The sequence below is a fragment of the Falco biarmicus genome, chromosome 9 (genome assembly GCF_023638135.1).
Source record: "Falco biarmicus isolate bFalBia1 chromosome 9, bFalBia1.pri, whole genome shotgun sequence".
NCBI classification, from domain to species: Eukaryota; Metazoa; Chordata; class Aves; order Falconiformes; family Falconidae; genus Falco; species Falco biarmicus.
Window position 1 is genome coordinate 33,219,823 of NC_079296.1, and position 18,341 is coordinate 33,238,163.

The 18,341-nt window shown below is 51.5% G+C and overlaps 1 protein-coding gene across 2 annotated transcripts in view; it reads left to right on the forward strand.

Moving 5' to 3' along the window:
* Positions 1 to 18,072, forward strand: part of LOC130154813 (lipase member M-like) — a 52,120-nt gene extending 34,048 nt beyond the window's left edge. Inside the window, exons 1-10 of one of the 2 annotated variants that reach the window (XM_056351355.1) lie at positions 4,701 to 4,865; positions 13,634 to 13,753; positions 14,099 to 14,216; positions 14,683 to 14,881; positions 14,997 to 15,106; positions 15,425 to 15,561; positions 16,264 to 16,410; positions 16,893 to 16,964; positions 17,387 to 17,452; positions 17,630 to 18,072. In XM_056351355.1, the coding sequence (XP_056207330.1) occupies positions 13,652 to 13,753; positions 14,099 to 14,216; positions 14,683 to 14,881; positions 14,997 to 15,106; positions 15,425 to 15,561; positions 16,264 to 16,410; positions 16,893 to 16,964; positions 17,387 to 17,452; positions 17,630 to 17,863 (1,185 nt within the window). In that variant the 5' untranslated portion in view covers positions 4,701 to 4,865; positions 13,634 to 13,651 and the 3' untranslated portion in view covers positions 17,864 to 18,072. Of the gene's footprint in view, positions 1 to 4,700; positions 4,866 to 13,633; positions 13,754 to 14,098; positions 14,217 to 14,682; positions 14,882 to 14,996; positions 15,107 to 15,424; positions 15,562 to 16,263; positions 16,411 to 16,892; positions 16,965 to 17,386; positions 17,453 to 17,629 lie in introns of those variants that run through there. The other variant, XM_056351356.1, reaches the window with a different exon arrangement.
* Positions 18,073 to 18,341: the final 269 nt, after the last annotated feature.

The window sequence follows — 18,341 nt, forward strand, 5'->3', positions numbered from 1 at the left end:
TTCAGTTATCTGCATCTGGTCGATTATCTCTGTGTGTGCCTATCACAGCCCTCATTAGGTGTTTTTTGGCCGTCCTGCACTTCTCCCACAGACTTCATCTCCTCCCAGTTGGCAATGCCTTTGGCCAGCTGCTGCCCAGTGGCTGAGGAGCCACCTGCAGGCACGGTGAGGGGTGGCGTGGGCTGTGGGTGTAATTTTTGGCAGCGCTGCCTTTGAGGCTGCCTCTCTGCTCCCTGCCAACATGCCCACGCACTGGCATGCTGCAGCGACCAGAGGTGGCTTTGCACACTGCGTACTCCTGTCATCTCTTCTGGTGCTGATACCTGCCAGGTCTGGCTAAGCCCCACTTGCTGAAATGCAAACATACATTCTTTGGAAAGCCTAAATAATTCCGCCTCAGTTTGAAACTGTAATGACTGCTTTTTACCAAGGACTAGCTGGAGGCACTGCCAGAAGTCCTCCCAGCCTGGCTCACCCTCACGTGAGTAGTGACTCAGAGCAAAGTCTGATATTTCCCCTCTAGGGAGAGGAAGAAAGGTGGAAAAACAGGATCAAATATGCCAAGACAAGAAATCACTCCCCTTTCCTCACAGCATATATTAACGCCAACATAACTTGCCTTCCTTTTGGGGATAAGACATCAGAGAGGCTACTGGTGGGGCTATGGCCAGTCTTGGTCCTTGCATCAAGCCTGGGGCCACGTTACTGCTCCTGTTACTTGAGCCTGATGGAGCGAGAGCAGAGCAGGAGCTGAGTCTTCAGCAAGACCACCTTGCTGAGATTTCCAGCATGCAGACCATGACATGGCACTTGCCAATGGATGGAGACTCTGCAGAGAGGATCCAGCACATCTGCTGAGGCTCTGTGCGCCACCGGGATGCAGACATGCCCCCTGCCATCCCCCTCACCACCCTCTGCACCAGTCCCAGCTGGTATCTCGCTTTTGCCAGTGCTGCAAGCCCCAGGGATACTCCCCACCTCTCCCACATCACTGATAAAATCCGGCTGGAAGGCCCCCAAAATGACCTAAATTCAGGGTGAATTACTACACGGACTATTAAGGCATGAGCGAGCTGGGAAAATCAGCCACAGCCACGACTTGAAGCATCAGCGTTTTCTTGCTGGCAGGCTTATCTGCCATCTGCTGGAAGGAGACCTGTGCGTGCTGCAGCCTGCAGCTGATGGGACATCTGATTGTGCTGGTATCCCCAGCCAGGCAGAGCGTTGCAGAAGGGGTTTGTCAGGCAGCTGCAAGCTCAGCCCGGCATCTGGCCCTGGGTGGGGAAGAGCTGCAGCATGCAGCACCTACCAAGTGTCAGCTAATAAGGGAGATGGTGCAGGGGGTTTGTTAGGCTCAGCACCACGGCACAATCCAGGCTTCCAGGCTTGAAAGTGAAGGTTGCCCCTAGTGAAACAATACATGTCTCTTATTTGTCTAAAAGCAATTAAGAATCCATATACGAAATTGAGATAAAACTGAGAATCCTGAGCTTGATAGCCGATCTTATTCCATAGATTTAAAAATTTATTTTGTTTTCCTCTTGTAACAACAAACACCCACCGAAGGGGAGAGAGAGAGGAGGAGATTACTCGAAAGCAACAGCAGGGTGAACCATTGGACTGCTTTCTCATCTGTGCTGCCGTTAGTACTTGATCCTGGCAGGACTGGTGTGAACACGGTGTGAGTCACAGGAGTGAACGTCTACCATGTATGGGTTTTATCTGCCCGTAGTGATGGAGGATGCAGTTTCTGTCCAGCTGTGGACCAGTGAACCAGAGCACCTGGGGTTCAAGGAAACATCTGAAGATGTTGCTGACTACCAGCCTGCATGATAGTGCAGGAGAACAAGGAAGCTTTGGACTTGCTTGAGTTTTGAAATGGATTTTTCAGAGATTTTAGCATTTGTAAATGTTTAATTTCCTTAGCCTTTTTCAAAAGTTTGGAAGGTTTTGTTCTTTTTGAAACTGGTTTCAGAATGCATTTTTTTGAAAGATGCGTGACCTTCAGGGACACACCTATAGCCAGATTCAATTTGTTTTGGTAAAAGCCAGGTCTCATCAGGTGCCAGAATGGTGTGATTGCAAAGGACACCAGGGCAGTGCGAGGAGCACCAACAGTGGTAGCAGCATGGTGACCACCTGGCAAAAAGCAGTGTCCTCCACTTCTCCTGAGCTTCTAGCAGCTGGTAGAACCAGCAGCCACACAGAGAGAGCATGTAGCCACGCAGGTTTCTGGCTATGGGATGTGTGAAGGGATATTCCTGGAGGTGGAAACTGATTGCAAGGAAGGCTGTAGGAGATGTGAGCAGATCGACGAACCGCTCTGCTTGGTGGCTGAGCTGCAGGAAGAGGTGGGCAGGCGGAGGAGTATTTGAGAGTCTGAGAAGGAGGTTGATCAATGGAGCTGTACTCCGCCATCTACGATGCATGCAGGCCAACTCAGCCACTTCGGAGGCAGGTCTGGGATCTGCTTTGTGCCAGAGGGAAGGCAGCGTCACGAAGAATGAGGAGGGCTGGAAGAAGCTCACAGCACAGAGTGGTAAGAGAATCCCCTCCTTACCCTCTAAGATACTCTTACGGGATAGTCTTTAATTGTACTGGTAGACTGTGGGCTGCCCAGTGCCCTGAGCCAGAGGACCGCGAGTGCAGGAATTTGTTGACACTGAAATTTTAAGGGACCAGTTGCACCAGCTGAATGTTCACAAGCCCATGGGGCCTGATGGGATTCATCCCAGAGTACTGAAGGAGCTAGCAGATATTCTGGCAGGACCCCCCTTGATCCTCCTCTACCAAAGGCCTTGGGAGTCTGGAGAGGTACCTGCTGACTGGAAGCCAGCCAGCATTATTCCAATCTACAAAAGCGGTGTGAGGGAAGACCCAGGGGACTACAGACCTGTAAGTCTAACCTCAGTTCCTGGGAAAATTATGGGGAAGATTATACTGGGTGCTATTGAAAGGCATTTAAAGAATAATGCAATCATTAGGCACAGTCAACATGGGTTCACAAAGGGAAAGTCCTGTTTAACTAATTTGATACCCTTCTATGATAAGGTCAACTCGTGGGTGGAGGGAAGGCGGTGGGTGTATTTTTCTGGATTTTAGTAAGGCTTTTGATACTGTCCCCCACAGGATCTTTCTGGACCAGCTGGTCAGCTGTGAGATGGGCAGGTTCCCAGGGCACTGTCTGAAGAACTGGCTGAAGGGCAGAGCTCAAAGGGTTGTAGTGAATGGGGCTGCATCTGGCTGGTGGCTGGTCACCAGCATCATTCCTCGGGGTTCAGTTCTAGAGCCAGTGCTTTCCAATATGTTTATCAACAATCTGGATGCAGGAGTTGAGCGCACCACGAGCAAGCTTGCTGATGATACCAAACTGGGAGGCGCTGTTGACTCTATTGAGGGCCAAGAGGCCTTGCAGAGGGATCTAGATTGATTGGACCACCGGGCAATCAATGGCATGACATTTAACAAGTCCAAGTGCCAGATTCTGCACCTGGTATGGAGTAACAAAGGGCACAAGAATAAATTGGGAGAGGAGTGACTGTAGAGCAGCCTGCAGAAAGGGATGTGGGGGTGCTGGCTGGCAGCAGGCTCAATAGGAGCCAGCAGTGAGCCCTGGCAGCCAGGAGGGCAAACTGCATCCTGGGGGGCACCAAACACAGCATAACCAGCCCACCAAGAGAGGTGATTATCACCCTGTGTTCGGTGTTGGTGCAGCCTCACCTGGAGTACTGTGTGCGGTTCTGGGCCCCACCATTTAAGAATGTGAGGGTCCTTGAATGCATCCAGAGGAGGGCAACCAAGCTGGTGAAGGGCTAGAAAGCATGGCTAGGATCTGCTGAGAACTCTGGGCTTGTCTACTTTGGAGAAAAGGAGGCTGGTGACTTCATTGCTCTGTGCAGCTTCCTGAGGAGGCAACGTGAAGAGGGAGGTGCTGATCTCTTCCCTCTGGGATCCAGGGACAGGATGTGCAGGAATGGTTCAAAGCTATGCCAGGGGAAGTTTAGACTGGATATTGGGAAGCATTTCTTTACTGAGAGGGTGTTCAAACACTGCAACAGGCTTCCCAGAGATGCGGTCAATGCCCCAAGCCTGTCAGTGTTTGAGAGGGGTTTGGACAATGCCCGTAGTAGTGTGCTTTAACCTGGGCAGCCCTGAATTGTCAGTCAGTTGGACTAGATGGTTGTTGTAGGTTCCTTCCAACTGAAATGTTCTGTTTACATCAATTCAACAGCAACATTTACAAAGCTTCCTGCTCCTGGAGAGTCTTCCTTTGGAGATACCAGCACTTCTAGGAAGACTGTGGGGTGGGTACACAGCCTCAGGTGGCCATGGTCACTGCATGCTGGTGACTCTGCTCTCCCCTCTCCACAGTTCCCCATCCCCTCAGTGCCATGGCTCTACCTCCAAGAAGACTAACTTCCCGCAGTTGCTTTAATCTTGTGTACTCTTTCCTAAATTTCTCAGTGCTACCTGCCATTCAGTAGCTGCTGTCCAGTCATGTAAGCGCTGGTGTCTTGGACTGATGGTTGTCCATGGGATGGTGCTCTCTGAAGGAAACGGGAAAGCCTGGGCAGCAGAGGGTGCTGTGAAAGCACTGGTGAGGGACATGATCTGCCCAAACTCTCACAGGAAGTGTAGCATTTTGTATATTAAAAAACACCCACCTAGTCATCCACTTCTCCTGGAACATGAGTTGCCACCTCTTGAGATGGTTTTACAGCCGTGGCCACCTGGTGCAGGAATTCTGAGGGGATGGAGAGCTCTGGCAGGGTGGGAAGAGGCCCCCTGGCCAAGTCCAGCCCTCTCACCACCTGAGTTATGAACTGTAACACCACTGTGTTTGTGCTGCTTCAGCTGGACGAGAGGTGAGTTTCCACTGCATTCCTTATTGTCATTGGTAAGTCATGCTGTTATTTCAGGCCCTTAACAACCTGCTGCAGCTGTGAAGTTGGCCCTGCTGGGGGCTGAGGTCGGACCACAGACCCCCAGAGGCTGCTGCCAGCCAGCATCACTACAGTGCCCTGGCTGACTGCATTTCTTCTCTCTGAACTTGTGGAGGAGTGGGAGGGGGAGAAATAAGCCCCTCCATAAGTCCTCTGCATTTTTCAGCTGGTTATGACACTTACTGCTGTTGCTTCTGATGCAGAGCAGGTGAGATGTTTCTTCTTGTGTGTGCATCTGTGCTGTTGAGTTTAATTTAGCAAGAAACTTGAGTTCAGGTTTTTCTGGTTTGTCGGTAGCAGGGTGTAAAGTCTGTTACTGAAAAAAAAAACCAACCAAACCCCAACCCCCAAACCCCAGGGGACCTCTGTCTGCAGTTTGCTTTCCTACTTTGTCTCCAGGGGGAGGAGCAAGGTTTCCTGCAGTCTAGGCTGAGCTTCATTGCTACCTTATAATTTTAACCGCTGGCATGACTAACTCCCTCCCCTCACTCTGAAGGTATTTTGCAAACCACTGCAGGTCAGTAGCAGGGTGGAACGATGGCGTTGGCTTCAAGGAGCGGCAGTTGGCCCCTGGACGCTGGGCTGTGAATGACAGAGCCACCTTCTTGGAGGCTTCTGCCTGAGCAGTGCGGTTGTGGCTGTGGGGTGCTGTCTTGGCCAAGGGGCAGGTCCAGCCCTGGAGATGCCTCTTCCCAGGCTCCATCCCTTCCTACCTGAGTGTTGCCAGGCCCCTCAGTATCTCTCAGCTCCTGCCTGCTGGGGGAAAGCACGTCTTGACTCCAGCTGTGATTTTGCTGAGTACTGGCCATGCACGTTCTGGTTGTGCTGAAGGCACTGGGTACCAATTGAATTGGGCCAACAGAGACGTGGTGGTGACTGTGTGGATGATGCCAAAGCAACCTCAGATGCTCTGCAAGCCTCTTGGTGAGGTGCACATGTTTAGGAGCCCACCCTTATCAGGACAGACAAAGCCACAGGGAGGTGACACACATCACACGTGCTGGGTGCTATCCACCCCCAAATAGCAAAGCAAAGGTTGTGAAGCGCTCACAAGTAGAACGATGTGCCAAGAGGGACTTGTGCTGACATATGGCTGCCCTTGTGAGAGGAAAAGCTGAGGCCTTGAATCAGTGAGCAGTTTTCTGGATCTGCCAAGCAACCCCCTGAAATGCCTCTGAGTCTGTTCAGCCAGTGGGTACCTGCCTCTGAGGTGGCTGTGGTATGGGTGATGTGATGGAGGGGAGCATGTCCCAGCGGCCTCAGCATTGCTGATGGAAATCCGGGCTGACACAAGCTCTTGTGAAGCTTCCTCATGAGTCAGCACGGGAGCTGGATCATGGGCAGAAGGCATGGGGATCAGGAGTGATGTCGTCAGTGATACCAAACATGGGTGCCAGCAGGCACGGGCGCCTGAATGCTGCTACTGGGCAGATGTGGCTGCCCTGTAGGTTTTGGGGAGCTGTGAGAAACAGTCACCTCTCTTGATCCACTTAAAGCACCGCTGGATGCCTACCCGTCATCGTTTGCAGAGCCCGACACAAACACACCCAGTGCTAGTCATGTCGCATATTTGATGGGAGCAATGTCTGCAACTCATGGAACAAGGAAGAGGCAAAACTTAATGTTTTCTCTGTGCAGCCATTGATCTTGTTCTGCAGGGCACTGGACAAGAGATAATTTATTATGTTGGCCTTCCTTAGGACAACACTTTAGGAGTGTTGATACAGGACACACCATTCCTGTAAGCTGTAGGACTGGGTAGAAGTCATTAGAGTACAAAAGCATCTTGCCCCAAATGGGAAGCTGTTGTGAAATGTCTCCCTTCCTGGCATGGCAGTAATGTCTTGTATTGTCTTCTGCTCTATCAATTGCATGCAGCTGGCTTTCCTTGCCCCTTCTTAACCTTTTACTTCTTTTAAATTCTTTGTGGGTACCTGTGGTTGAGGCTTTTAGTGCAAGGCACATCTTGCATAAAAAGAGTCTTGGATGTTTTTCTTGGTCAAGCTGATGATTAAATGCCTGCTTTGTTCTATGGCACTTCTTAGTATGATTTTCACTGTCTTTTCTTGTAGGACGCTCACCATTGCCTTATCAGGTCCATGTCTGATGCTGCCTGAAAGGTCACTTAGAGCAGGGCATTTGTAGTCTGGTGTTTTGCCACCTCTGTGTAGCTGTTTTCAAGGCAGGAGAGGCTGCAAACATGGCTATCCAGACCAAGTGGGAGTGCAGTGAGCAGCCAGGTCACTGGCAGAGATGTCTGTAGGTGCTTGAGTCAGGGGAAGTGTTCCTGCAAGTCTTCTATACTTCTTATGCTTCCTTTGAGTTTCATTGCAGTTTCTTCAATATCCCAGATGACTCAAAAACCCCCAAACTAGTTTCACACTGTGCCGTCTCCACATTCTTCAAAACACTAAACAACCTCTACTGAACACGCTATATCCACCAGAGGCACTAGGGATACATGCTCTTGTTTGCACAAGCCAGTGTAAAAAAGCTTGGAAAAAGGGTACAGGACAAGTCTGCAGGTAAATAGATGCTGCCTTTCGGATTGCTTGGACTGTGCTATCAGCACAATGAGCCCTGAATTTGAGTCCTGACATTTTTGCTCAAAGGAGTGCAACGTGAGTGATTCCAGCCTTGCACTGAGTTAGAAACCAACCTGCTTCCTCCAGGACCTCGGCTGGGTGTGGGGGCCGGCGCCCAGAGGCCCTGTAATTACACAAAGCTCTTGCAAGGTGCCACATCCTGCTCTTTCATGTGAGCATTTAAATTTAGGAAAACAAACAAACAATAATTCTGTGCTGGCGAAAACCACAATAAGCATGGGTCCATCCAAGCCAGAGGTATTTCGCACTGACAGAGGAAATACTCTGCTCACTGGTGATGCCACCCCAAAAGAGTCACAAGCACTTTGTGACCCGTTCTGTTCTTCCCCATTCCCCCTGTCCCATTCCCCACTGGGACACTCATTCCTTGAGCTCCTTCAACTGAGGTGACGCTGTCTTTCCAGGGTTGTGGATAACCTTTGTCCATGGAAGACAGGGTAGACATCTCTATGGCCTGCAGTCATCAACTTCGAGCAAACTGGTGTAAAGGCAAAAGCTGCTTGTTTTGGCAGCACTCAACAAATGTTATGAGCCAGTAAGGTGAAGATCCTCCCACTGTACAGGAACAGGATGCTCCATTTCTCAGGAAGGGGGGTGGTGTGTCTGCTGGCATACAAATTCAAGAAGAAATATGCATCCATGGAGTGGAAACTCCAGCCTGTAAGCAGGCTGCTGCTGTTTGAGAGAGACACCTACATCTTCTTCAGCCAGGGCAGCTCCTCACCCTGTGCACATGGCTGCAGGGAAATACAAGCTGCTCAGGCAAATCTGCCTTAGACCAATGTATAGGCAGCCTTTGGCAATAGACCTATCACCTCATGTCTTGCTACACGAGTCCAATTTGGTCTCCAAAGCAATGTCCTTGAATAATGTCCCGATACAAACTCTGCCATTAAAGCCCATGAATCAGAACCCAAGGAAGAGAGATGGAGTTGATGTGAAAGGGGTCTTCTCAAGGTGGGCTGCTTTGGCCCTGGAAATGATGCAGCCTGACTTGAGTATCGAATGGTTGTGCAATGAAATGAGTGGGTGCCAATTCCATCCTGGTCTGGGTTTTCTTCTAACCCAGATGACCTGTTGTGTCCACTGACTTTGGACTAGAAGCTGTCTGCAAAGAGCTTGACTTGCTGGTTGTCCTGTGGAGACCTGATGCTGGCAAAACACATGTGTTGCTTGTTCAGATCAAGGCACTGACTGGGAGTACCCTGTCAGGCTTGTGGTTCCTGGGATGTGAATAACACAGGCAGGAGGAACCCTCCATACTTAATGTCTTCTCTGCCATGAAAGTCACATCCAAAAGCAGTTCAAAACCGCATCAGCATGGCCAGGGCAGACACGTCTCCAGAGGAGGTCGGCAGTAAATGCCCACGGAGGGTATGAGCAGTGCTGTGGCATGGGAAGAGGACTTTCAAAATAATGTTTATGGCCAATACTTCAGATCTTATTATTTATCTTACATGAAGGGACCATAGCCAAAGGCAATACATTGGGGTGTGTGAGCTGTGAGCCTGCTGTCCCAGGGCTCCACTGGCCTTGGCTTGGCAGTGGGTGCCGCTGTGCTTTGGTCAATGCATCAACACCCGTGTCCCATCAAGAGAAGAGAGGGTCCCAGGTGCTCACCAAGCTCTTGAGGGCCCATGGGGTGGGCAAGGAAGGGAGGAGCTGGGCCGTGACCTTGTGCAGCTCCCATGGTGACTGTCCTGTTTTCCTCAGCTGTCAGAAACTGGAGAGGTCCAGCATGTCATCCATGAGAGATATGGGAGAAGTATGCCCAGGTGGGACCCCAGTCTCTTGTTCTCACTGAGCACTGCGTGGGAGTTGGGAAATACAGTATAGACCAGAAACCGTTAATGCATTACTTGTTGGCTCAGGGATGATTGTCCAATGTCAAGCTGGTTACGCTTGTTTTCCTCCACCTGTCTTTTTCCTGGATGCTGCTCCGCAGTCACATGGGTCCACCTCAGCTAGACAGAACCATGGCTGCTAGTGAAAAGTCCTACTGCAAGAGGGAGGCTGGGATGCAGACCCCAGAGGTCCCTTCCCACCACCGTTGCTCTCCTGGCAAGAGGAGAGTTGATGGGGCTGGAATACATGTGGTTGAAGGGGCCTGTGGATGCAAAGCCATTGTGGAAGGTTTTGTCACATCTGACCACACAAGATTTGCTTTGCAGTCTTTGGATTTCCACTTTTGGGATCTCCCCACTAAGTCAGACCATCAGTATCATGCGAACCTGGTATTTCTTCCTCCTTTCCTGGGTGAGCTCTGCCTCTTCCCTTTCAACCCAGGCATGGTTGCACCACCTCCTTTAGGCAGTGTGGCCATCCCTGTACTGCTGATGTGCAGAGCTGACACACATGGCCAACGGTTACCTACAGCAGGAAAGCCAGGCGTGAGCAGCCAGTGACCTGTCTGACAACCGCAGAGCACGTTGCCCTTTCTATTACAGATGAGGCAGCTGGAATCCCTCTGCAGAGGTATGCAAAAAATGCAGCTCCCAGTTGCAGGATGCTACGAGGTGTTCCCAGTGATGAGGATATTGCCCAACAGCTCGTTATCTACCTGCAAGACATGGATACTTGCTGCTGAGCTACCTGGGGTTTGGGCTGCCACATCTGAATCATTGGGCTGGAGAGGAAGAGCAGGCGGTGTGATTGGAGAGGGATTGGGCTTTCAGGTGTTGACAGACAAGTCCCAGCCTCTCCGTGTGTCTTTATAAGCCAAGAAGACAGGTTTACTCAGTGTCGCCGACCCTCCTGATGGCACAGACAGGCCTGGAGCAGCAGGTCAGGTTGATGTGCAATGCATGCTCTCCTTCTAGACCAGGCTGTTGCTGAAAGAGGGGATCCCAAGTGAGTCAAGAGGCTTTATCATCCCTCTAGTTGTTCATTTTATGTGTGGAGAACTTTGGTGTATGGGTCACCATCGCAGTTAAAGCGTCCTCTGAAGGGTCTGCTTTGCAGTTCTGCATCTGAGTTCCTTGGGTTTTGCAAGCATGAACTCTGGGTGCTTCCTAGTGAGCTGAGGGAGTGCTGCGAGTCCTTCTGGCTGTGGTTAGACATTTTCTTGGTTATCCGTCCATTTTGGCTGTGTGGAGGGGATGGGGCATCCCTGCACGCCTAGCTTTGGCTTGGTTGGATCACCCAGGACTGATGAGTGGGGCTGGAACCTCTGAGAAGGAGCAAAGACTCTCTTTTCTTTCTGCTGTCCTGCTTGCCTGTGCCCAGGGACTCACATCTGAGCAGCAGTTTGCCATCAGAGACAGTGGTTCTGGGTTTGGATGGTGGGATGTGTTTCAGTCTCTCTTCTGAGGAAGGTGCTATTGGGCTCTTCTCAAGTTTGTTGATGTGCTCTGGTACATACTTTGCCTTGGTGCCAGAGGCAAGTGGTAGGAGCACCAACAGCTGAGTTGCGTGGTCCAAAGCACCCAGGGTCTGATCCCAGGGGTGCCATCAGGTGGTGCTGAAGCTCTGAAGCCTGGAAGCATGCCGCTGCGCCAGCCGAGGATGGGCAGTCGGGGGCTGGAGGAGATGGCCCTGCTGTGGGAGAGCTCTGTGGAGGCAAGGTTTGCTGGGCAGCACGGGCAGGTCCCCTGTGAGGCAGTGAGCTGACGTCTCCTCTGAGTCCTCTCTGAGTCCTCCCCTGCTGGGGCAGGAGCAGAGAATTCTTCACTGCAGGCTGGCTCCTGACCACACCAGGTACCTGGGGATGGACACAACTCCAATGACTTGTGTGGCACCAAGGCTTGGGTGCAGGATGTGGGGACCATAATTTTGGCAGGTCTTTATGTCTTCCTATGGTGTTTTTACATCAAAACCCAGAAGCCTATTAGAGCTTGCTGAATGCCACAGGTATGTGCAGTGACTAATCTTTCCTCCTTTCCCACAAAGGCTTTAATCTCTTGGGATACCAAGAGTTGCTTCTGCAAGAGGCTGAATGCTTGTCAGTGCTCTCACTGGCATCTGTGGGCTTTGTGGTGCAGCTTGTCACAGGTCATGGCTACCATGGTGTGCCATCATAACATCTGGATGACACTAGTGTGGGCAGTAGAGCCTTCAGCTATGGTGGTGACCTCCAAGACATATGGGAAATCTTAGTGCCACCGCTCAGGAGCTGGGAAAGGGGCGCTGGGTGCAGCAAACCCTCATCACAAAGTGTGCAGGGTTGTGAGCCAGGCACGAGCCAACAGAAACCACAGGCCTGTGGGCTGGTGCCAGTCATGGGGCAGCGGAAGGTCCTGTTGCATATGATGATGTGCAGGGCTGGCTGCAGATGTAGGGGAGATGGACTGTGGGGGCAGAGCCTGGTAGAGATGGAGAACTCTCTGTCAAAGGAATGGGGAAAGGCTGCTCTGGCTGGGTCCAGCCCAGACACGGCTTTCTGAAGGGGACTTCTGCAGACCTCTGGTCCAACTTCCTACTCAGAGCACAACTGTACCCAGTGCTAGCTCAGGCCAGCCCTGGTTTTGTGCAGCCAAGCCTTAAAAGCCAAGATGTAGACTCAAGGGAAAGAAGCTGTTTCCTAAGTGACACACTCACCAAGAAAATGCAATTGGTATGAAAACTCTGGGTGGGTTTTGCAACAGCAAAACAGCACGGTGAAGCATATTGTTATATCTGGCATGGGAAGAGCACCTCTGGCATCTTCTAATTCCTATGCAGGCTTGGCTTCTTGGCCCTTGTAATCCACACTGCTTATTGAAGTGGCTATTTCAGTAATTTGGTTTGTCTCTGATGTCCCCAGGCGTGGCCTGCAATATCTTGCCTGCACCTGTGTGCAGTTCAGCCTGGTGAGAAGGTGTCCACTGTAATTCCTTCCTTCCTGCTGTCCTTCCTACCTTCCTTCCACATGCAGTTTGGATGGGCTACAGATTAAAACCACCTTAAAATGGTGATTTGCACCAATGGATCCAGCCTGCAGTTGTGGCCACTGTTGTTCAACAGCTGGACAGGACAAGTGCCAGTAGGGGAGATCGGGTTTAGCAACGTTGTCTTCAGGATCATGGGGCAATCTGACCTCTCCTTCCTTTGACCATCACAGAAATTTCATCCCAGGACGTCCTCACCTCCACAGGGAGATGTAGGCACCAAGATGTTGGTGCGGGACTTGAACACAGAGCAAGACTTGAATTGACACTTTGTTTAATGTGTGATAAAGATTTTCCTCTGTGGCTCGTGTGGTGCTGTACAGTGGACAAGTGTTCCTGTTTTCCTGAGCAGCCGTGGAAGACCTTTCCATGCTGGAAAGATGTTGGGAAAATACGCTCAGACACCTGCTCTGGGAGGCAAAGTCTTTTCTAGCTCCTGCAACAGGGTCACCAGGGAAGTGGACTTCTCTGGGTCTGTCCTGAAGTCTGGATCCCCTTGGGGTTGGGTGCTGGGGGTGGCAGGGCACACCAGGAGCACGTGGTGGTGAGTTATAAACTATCCAAGGCAGGGATGGAGCAGGGAAGCTCCTGCAGAATGGAGCTCTGACATGACGCCTCCTGCTTGGGGGAAGGATGCTTTCTTTCCCTGAAATGGGGTGGCTGGGGGCTGCTTGTCCCACACTCCAGTTGCAGCTGGAACAAGCCAGGTGGGAAGGGTTAGCAAGAGATACTTGGGGTGGGTTCATAAGTGCACAGGAGACTGGGAAGTGTTAGGAGGTGGATTTTGGTGGGAGACAATACTGACATGTTAGGACACCTCTACAAGTAAAAAACTTAAGCCAGTGGCCCTCCACCTGCACAGGGCTATCAGGTGGACAATGGGCTCTCAGAGGCTGGTGACATCCCTGCAGAGCAGTCACCCTCATCTGGAGAGAGGACTCACTTGTGCAACAAGCACCAGTGGGCTTTGACACTCCAGGGTGTGCCACTGGGTGCCCTTGCTCAGCTAGCTTCAGCCAGAGATGCAGGATGTTGCTTGAGTGCCCAGTGCTGCTTAGAGGGTCCCATATGGGGCCCCATGGTATGGGCTGGAGATGCCCACTGTATGTTGCAGCATCAGGCTTTGGCAGTGCTGCCAGCGGTGCCGGAGCTGCACAGTGTTTGCTCGTGTGTCTGGTGCACCCACCATCCCTCTCACACCAGCCCCGTTATTCCTCAGGTGCTGCAGAGAGGCGAAATGTGGCTGCTGCTGGCGGCCCTGTGCCTGGGCCAGGGGCTGGGCGATGGCATCCCACACGCTGGAGTGAGCTATGACAACCCCGAGCAGTTCATGAACATCGTAAGTGCTGGGGGGGTCAAACAAACACCCGTGGGACAGGGACTTCCCCAGGTGGTGTGCCTGAAGTCCTCTCCGAGGGACCAGCTGGGCTCTCCCCATCCCTTACCCTGTTATCTGCACCTGGACTCAGCCAGGGGCTTGGGACATCAAGAGTTTCCTATGTTTGCATGGATGCCACTTCATAATCTCAGCTGGAGGTTGGTCTCTCATGCTCTCTCTTGAGGTGTGTGCAGGCAGGGATGACACTGGAGAGCATGGGTGGCAGGAGGGGGTGTCACTGGGTCAGGCAACAGGGTGATGGACAGCAATGGGTCACCCTCTCCCCTTGGACCATTGTCCCCGCAGAGCCAGAAGATCTGTTTCCATGGGTATCCCAGTGAGGAGTACGATGTGCTGACAGAGGATGGCTACTTCCTCAGCCTCAACCGGATTCCCCACGACAAGGGGGGAGCTGGACACTCAGGTGCGCTCCATTTCATCAAGGGTAAAGCAGCCGTGACCCTGCTCAGAGATGGGGCAGTGCACAAGGGGAAGCCAGCGTGGATGCTTGTGCCTTCAGACACAGTTTTGGCAGCTGGAAGAGTGATGAAAAGTTTTTGCCCACCTCCCTTGAGCTGTCCTTGGAGATGCAGGAGTTCAGCATTGTGTTTTGCTGCATCCAGGACGGGGCAGCATGACCCAGAGAGCCCCAGTGGCTCCTTCCCTGGAGCAAACCCCTTGCTCTGGTCCAAGATTCCCTGATACCTCAGGGCCAGGGGTGGAAAAAGTCCTTCAAACAAAAAAAGCACCAGCAGAGGCAAGGAAATAATGGGAGAAGGGAATATTTAATGTGGTGCCTGCAGAAAATAATACTGAGATGCACAGAGAGATTTTATTTCCATATGGGAAGGGATTTTCTTGTGTTGAATACCTGATTTCTCCTCTTACAGGATCCAGGTTACCTGTGTTGATAGTGCATGGGTTCAGTTTAGATGGTGGTGACTGGGTGGACAACCTCCCCAACAGCAGCTTGGGCTTCATCCTAGCTGATGCGGGGTACGATGTCTGGATCGGAAACTGCCGGGGCAATAGCTGGTCCCACCGGCACCTGAATCTTTCTGTTGACCAAGAAGAGTTTTGGGATTTCAGGTGAGGAGGCCACCAAGGACAGGGCTGGGATTCTGAGCTGTCAGTGCCAACCACCTGATGTCCATGGGAGGTTGGGAGATGGGCATCTCCTCCAACTTCTCCTCTTGCTCCCCAGCTTCCACGAGATGGCCGTGTATGATCTCCCTGCCATGGTGGGCTTCATCCTAAGGCAAACCAGGCAGGAGAAACTGTTCTACATTGGCCACGCTCAGGGCAACTCTCTAGGTGAGTGAGGAGGAGGAGTGGGCCATGGGTGGGAGCAGGGCATCGGCTTGCCACAGGAGAGGGGCATTGATGCCTGTCCCATACTGGAGGCTGCTGGGCACGGGGCTGTGTTGGTCCATAGGGCCACTTTCCCCACCTGCCTTCTTGGTCCTTCTGAATGGGAGAGGATTGCTGCACCTTGCCAAGCCATCCTGAGTGGTGCTTACCTCTAGGAGAACTGCAGCTTCATTTTCTCCAGGCCCTGTGCCTCAGACAGGAGGTCTGGGATGAGTGCTCTCCATGTTGGGGTTACCATCGTGATCTCTTGCTGCTTTTCAGGTTTCATAGCATTTTCGAGCATGCCACACCTGGCTGAAAAAATCAAACTCTTCTTTGCGCTGGCTCCTCTCTACACCTTTCATCATGTCAAAGGCCCCGTGTTAAAGATAGCGTTTTTACCAGACACGGTGCTGAAGGTATGTGAGGGGTTTGTGTATTATTACTATCAAAGCCCAGGAGCTTTTGGCAGCTCACGTCCCCAGCATTGCTGCTGTGCACTGAGCCCATACCTGCCGCAGGCACTGGAGATGCGTGTGGGGAGGTGAGTGATCCCAGGATCCCAAACAGGGATGTCCCTCTCCACCTGGTTGAGCGCCACCAGCTTTCAGGGTTTAAAATATCCATAACCCTCTACCATTACTGTTTATGTTTTTGCTTATTGACCTCACCACACCCCAGACCTGTAGCCTGAGAGCAGCCCTGCACTTGCCTCCCTTCCACCCTTTGCTCCAGCGGCTGGAGAAGGGCTGGAAGGGGAGCTGGCACTCTCCCTGGACATGCTCCACCTGAGCAGCATCTGTCAACACCCATGGCAGATGAATGGTATGAGTCTGGCCATCCTGGGCTGAGGTCTGGAAGCTGGTACCTTAGAGATGACGCACCAGGATGATGGGGATGATGGCACAGCATGGAAAGGACACTGATCACTGATGTTTTCATGCTGCTCTGAGAGTTGGGTGTGACCATGGGTCAACCTCCTTGAAAAGCTGGCTAGCCAAATGTGTCAGCAACTATATTGAGGAGCTGCCTGCCAGCACTGGCTGGGGACAGGCGGTTCCCATGAAGAGGGGACACATGTTGCAGGACCCACGGTGACCTGTTTTCTTGCGCCCTTGCAGACAATATTTGGAACCAAGCAGCTGACTCTGGTGGGGAGGAAGGAGAGAGCCGTTCTTGCCAAGACGTGCAGCAACCTGCTGACAGCTGAAGTCTGTGAAAATGAGATCTTCCTTATTGGCGGGTACAACAGGAAAAACTTGAACGTGGTGGGTACATCAGGGTCTTGAGGTCATAGCCACCTCCAGTTTTCCTAGATACCTGGAGATAGCTAATGAGATACAAAAATGATTATAAAACCCCATAAGATATAAAAGGCACGGCCCAAGGCAGTGGTTATTTGGAGATTTCTTTCAGTGGTGTTGGGATGTTAAACCTAATGGAGGCTTCAGTAGGAAAGAATCACTTGTGGTCTTGTCTGCAAAGGAAGGGAAACTCCTGCCTCATCTTCTGCTGACCTACAACAAGTTTACAGGAAAAAATAATGAAAAATTGACTAGACCAATTGTATTTCTATTTTAAAGTGGTGGTTAACTGGTTTGACCTTTAAAAGCTACTCCTAGCTCTGAACAGAATAAAGCTGTTGGAGCATATGATGTTCATATTGCAGTTATAAGACAGAATGATTTTTTTTTTCCTAGACAGATTTTCATTTGTAACTCACTTAAAAAACACTTTCTTTTTCCTGCAGAGCCGATTGAATGTATACCTAGCTCATTTTCCAGACTATACATCAGTAAAAACTCTTCTCCACTGGGGACAGGTAGAGACTCTGATTTCATAACAATGCTCTTTCTTTTAATCCGTGAACGTGATATTTTACAATGCTGCTTCATTCGCCCTGGAGACAGGTAAGGAGGTAGAATCAAAGCCAATAAAAGTGATTTTTAAGTTGCAGCACCAAGGTGTCTCAAAAGCCACAGCTGGTAGCTACTGCTCCGGGCTGGCCAAGGCAGAGACACCCAGCTGCTTGCCTCTGTCCTGGGTAAGGACCCCGTGTAGGTGTTTCTGGGACTCCCGTTTTACTCTGGCCCATGGGACAGGCACCAGCAAGCACGAGCTCAGACACTAGGGCTGTGCTGGGCAGAGAGCGTTCATGTAGGCCCGGCTGCTGCCCCTTGCTTGAGGTAGGGCTGATCCAGGGCGTCACCCACAGAGAGTCAACACTTTGCCTCTGCCTTCCAGACTGCCAAAACTGGGGAGTTCAAGCAGTTTGACTACGGGGAGAAGAACCAGGAGAAGTACAACCAGGTAAATGAGCGCTTGTGGAAGGAGCAGCAGAGGAGGAGGCTGGGACCAGGATGGGGGTAGCCTCCTCTAGCAGCCAGCATGGCCAGAGTCTTCTGGGATGCCAGGGCAGCATGCCTTATCCATTAGTGCTACTGGTGTCAGAGCCTGTGAATAACTGGAGCATTTCCCCCCTGCCAGGCCTCCCCCCCTTTGTACAGGATAGAAGACATGACAGTGCCGACCGTCCTGTGGAGTGGTGGGGAGGACTGGGTGAATCCCCCTGCAGAGACTCAGCGCTTGCTGCCACGTATCACCAGCCTCATTCGTCATGAGCACTTCCCCGACTGGAACCACTTTGACCACCACTGGGGTCAGGATGCCCCTCAGCGCATGTACAGGCAGATAGTCACTCTGATGGATCAAAATCCATGAATGGTCCATGTGCTGCATGTGCCCGGGATGTAGGAGCCACCCGTTCCCACGTGGCTGGGGACATGGGTTTTGTGTGAGAGCTGCTGCTCTGCTCTTCTCAAAAATATCTCCTATCACCCTATTTCACACTGATTTAATGCCTTAAATATAATGGTGTAATTTCTGCCTGCCCTCTGTGACTAGAGATTGCAATAAACTCTTGCCTCACAGCCGAACTCCAACCCTTTGCTTGGTGAGCCTCACTGGGGTTGTGTTTTCAGCCCATTGCTGGGGCGAGGTGTGCAGGAGGCCCTGTTTGGCTCTTTTTTTTTTTTGCTTTTTCTGGCTTAGGGCATTGCAAGCACAAAATTTTACTCCAGAAATTGAGTGTGTGTTTTGTGTTGTGGGTTTAAGTGAAGGAAGGGTGGAAAGTGACCTTGTCTGCAGCTCTGGAAAGGCTGGAGGGAGTGAGCACTGACTGCAGGAGAGAAACGTTCCT